We start from the raw sequence: 1,287 nt of genomic DNA on the forward strand, positions 1-1,287 counted from the left end.
ATTTTACCAAATGCCTATTTGGACTTTCTAAACTTTGATATCATATTATTTAACAAACATAGAGATCCATCTAATACCCAAAAATAAATAAAAAAACCATAGTTAGCAATAAGAAGAGTTCAGTGTCAAAGGTAGCAATAAGAAAGATAGGATATAGAGAAAGACTTATAGATGACGATAACATAGGATAAAAATACATAATAACAAGCCAAAGGTAGCAATAAGAAGAGTTCAGTGTCACAACGACAAACTCTTTATTCTAGTTCTTAATGAGTTGATAATATATTAATAAAGAGAGCTTAAAATTAAACAACCTCCTCATTTCTTGAGCTTGTTGAGTTTCTCAACATAATCAAGGACTTTTTCAAGTTCATCCACATTGATAAGGCCATCTCCATCAGCATCAGCCAAATTTAAAGCATAGTTAGCTTTGTGTAATGAAATCAAAGAACCACAAGTTGTCAAAGCTTTTGATAGCTCACTTCTAGTGAGATGACCATCACCATCAATATCATGCTCTAAGAAGATTTCCCTCATCTCATCTCTAGTAAGCCTCATCTTGAATGGCCCCTTCTCATCAGGAATAACCTTAGCTTCCACCTTTTGAGGTTTGCAAACAACTTCTTCCTTCTTTGGTTTTAGTTGGTGGTGAGAGGCAGCTTGATCAATGATCAAAGCAGTTAGCTCTTCCTTGGTGAGGATTGAATCCCCATTCTTGTCATATTTTTGGATCAAACTATTTGCTTCTTTTTCACTCATATAATTACCTGTGCCAGCTTCATGATAATGAAGAGGATTTGTAGACATGGTTAAAACTAAAGGTTGTGTTTTGGTAATGGATGTAGAATTTGGAGATGGAATTATAGTCTTGAGAGGATTATGACCTTTTATAGTAATTTTAGGAACATAATATATTTTTTTTCAATGAACATATTGGAATCTTATTCCTTTCCTGTACTCCGAAAAGAAAAGAAAAAAAGATCTTATTCCTTACCTAAGAAATCTCTGTATTGGTTTAGAAATATATAAAGTTCCTTTTTTTTAATATATTATATGTAAAATAAACTAAATTTATGGTTACGAAGGAGAAAAAAATCAGTTATTATTATTATTATTATTTTATTTGGAAGGAAATAAGAATCTGAACTCAAGAAAAGGAAGATATTCACAGCTAATTAGCAAAATAATAATAATAACAAGAAGAAGAAGGGTAATTATTTTAAATGGTAAAACTACTAAAAATATTTTCAAGTATAAAAAATGTTTATCATAGACTGCGACAGACCA

General features: G+C 30.7%; 1 protein-coding gene across 1 annotated transcript; it reads right to left on the bottom strand.

The window, feature by feature from the left end:
- Nucleotides 1–318: 318 nt before the first annotated feature.
- Nucleotides 319–807, bottom strand: LOC120076050 (putative calcium-binding protein CML19). Its single transcript, XM_039029830.1, has one exon. The coding sequence runs from the start codon at nt 805–807 to the stop codon at nt 319–321; it is 489 nt and encodes a 162-aa protein (XP_038885758.1).
- Nucleotides 808–1,287: the final 480 nt, after the last annotated feature.

Source organism: Benincasa hispida, chromosome 4 (genome assembly GCF_027475165.1).
Source record: "Benincasa hispida cultivar pf3 chromosome 4, pf3_genome.v1.1, whole genome shotgun sequence".
NCBI classification, from domain to species: domain Eukaryota; kingdom Viridiplantae; phylum Streptophyta; class Magnoliopsida; order Cucurbitales; family Cucurbitaceae; genus Benincasa; species Benincasa hispida.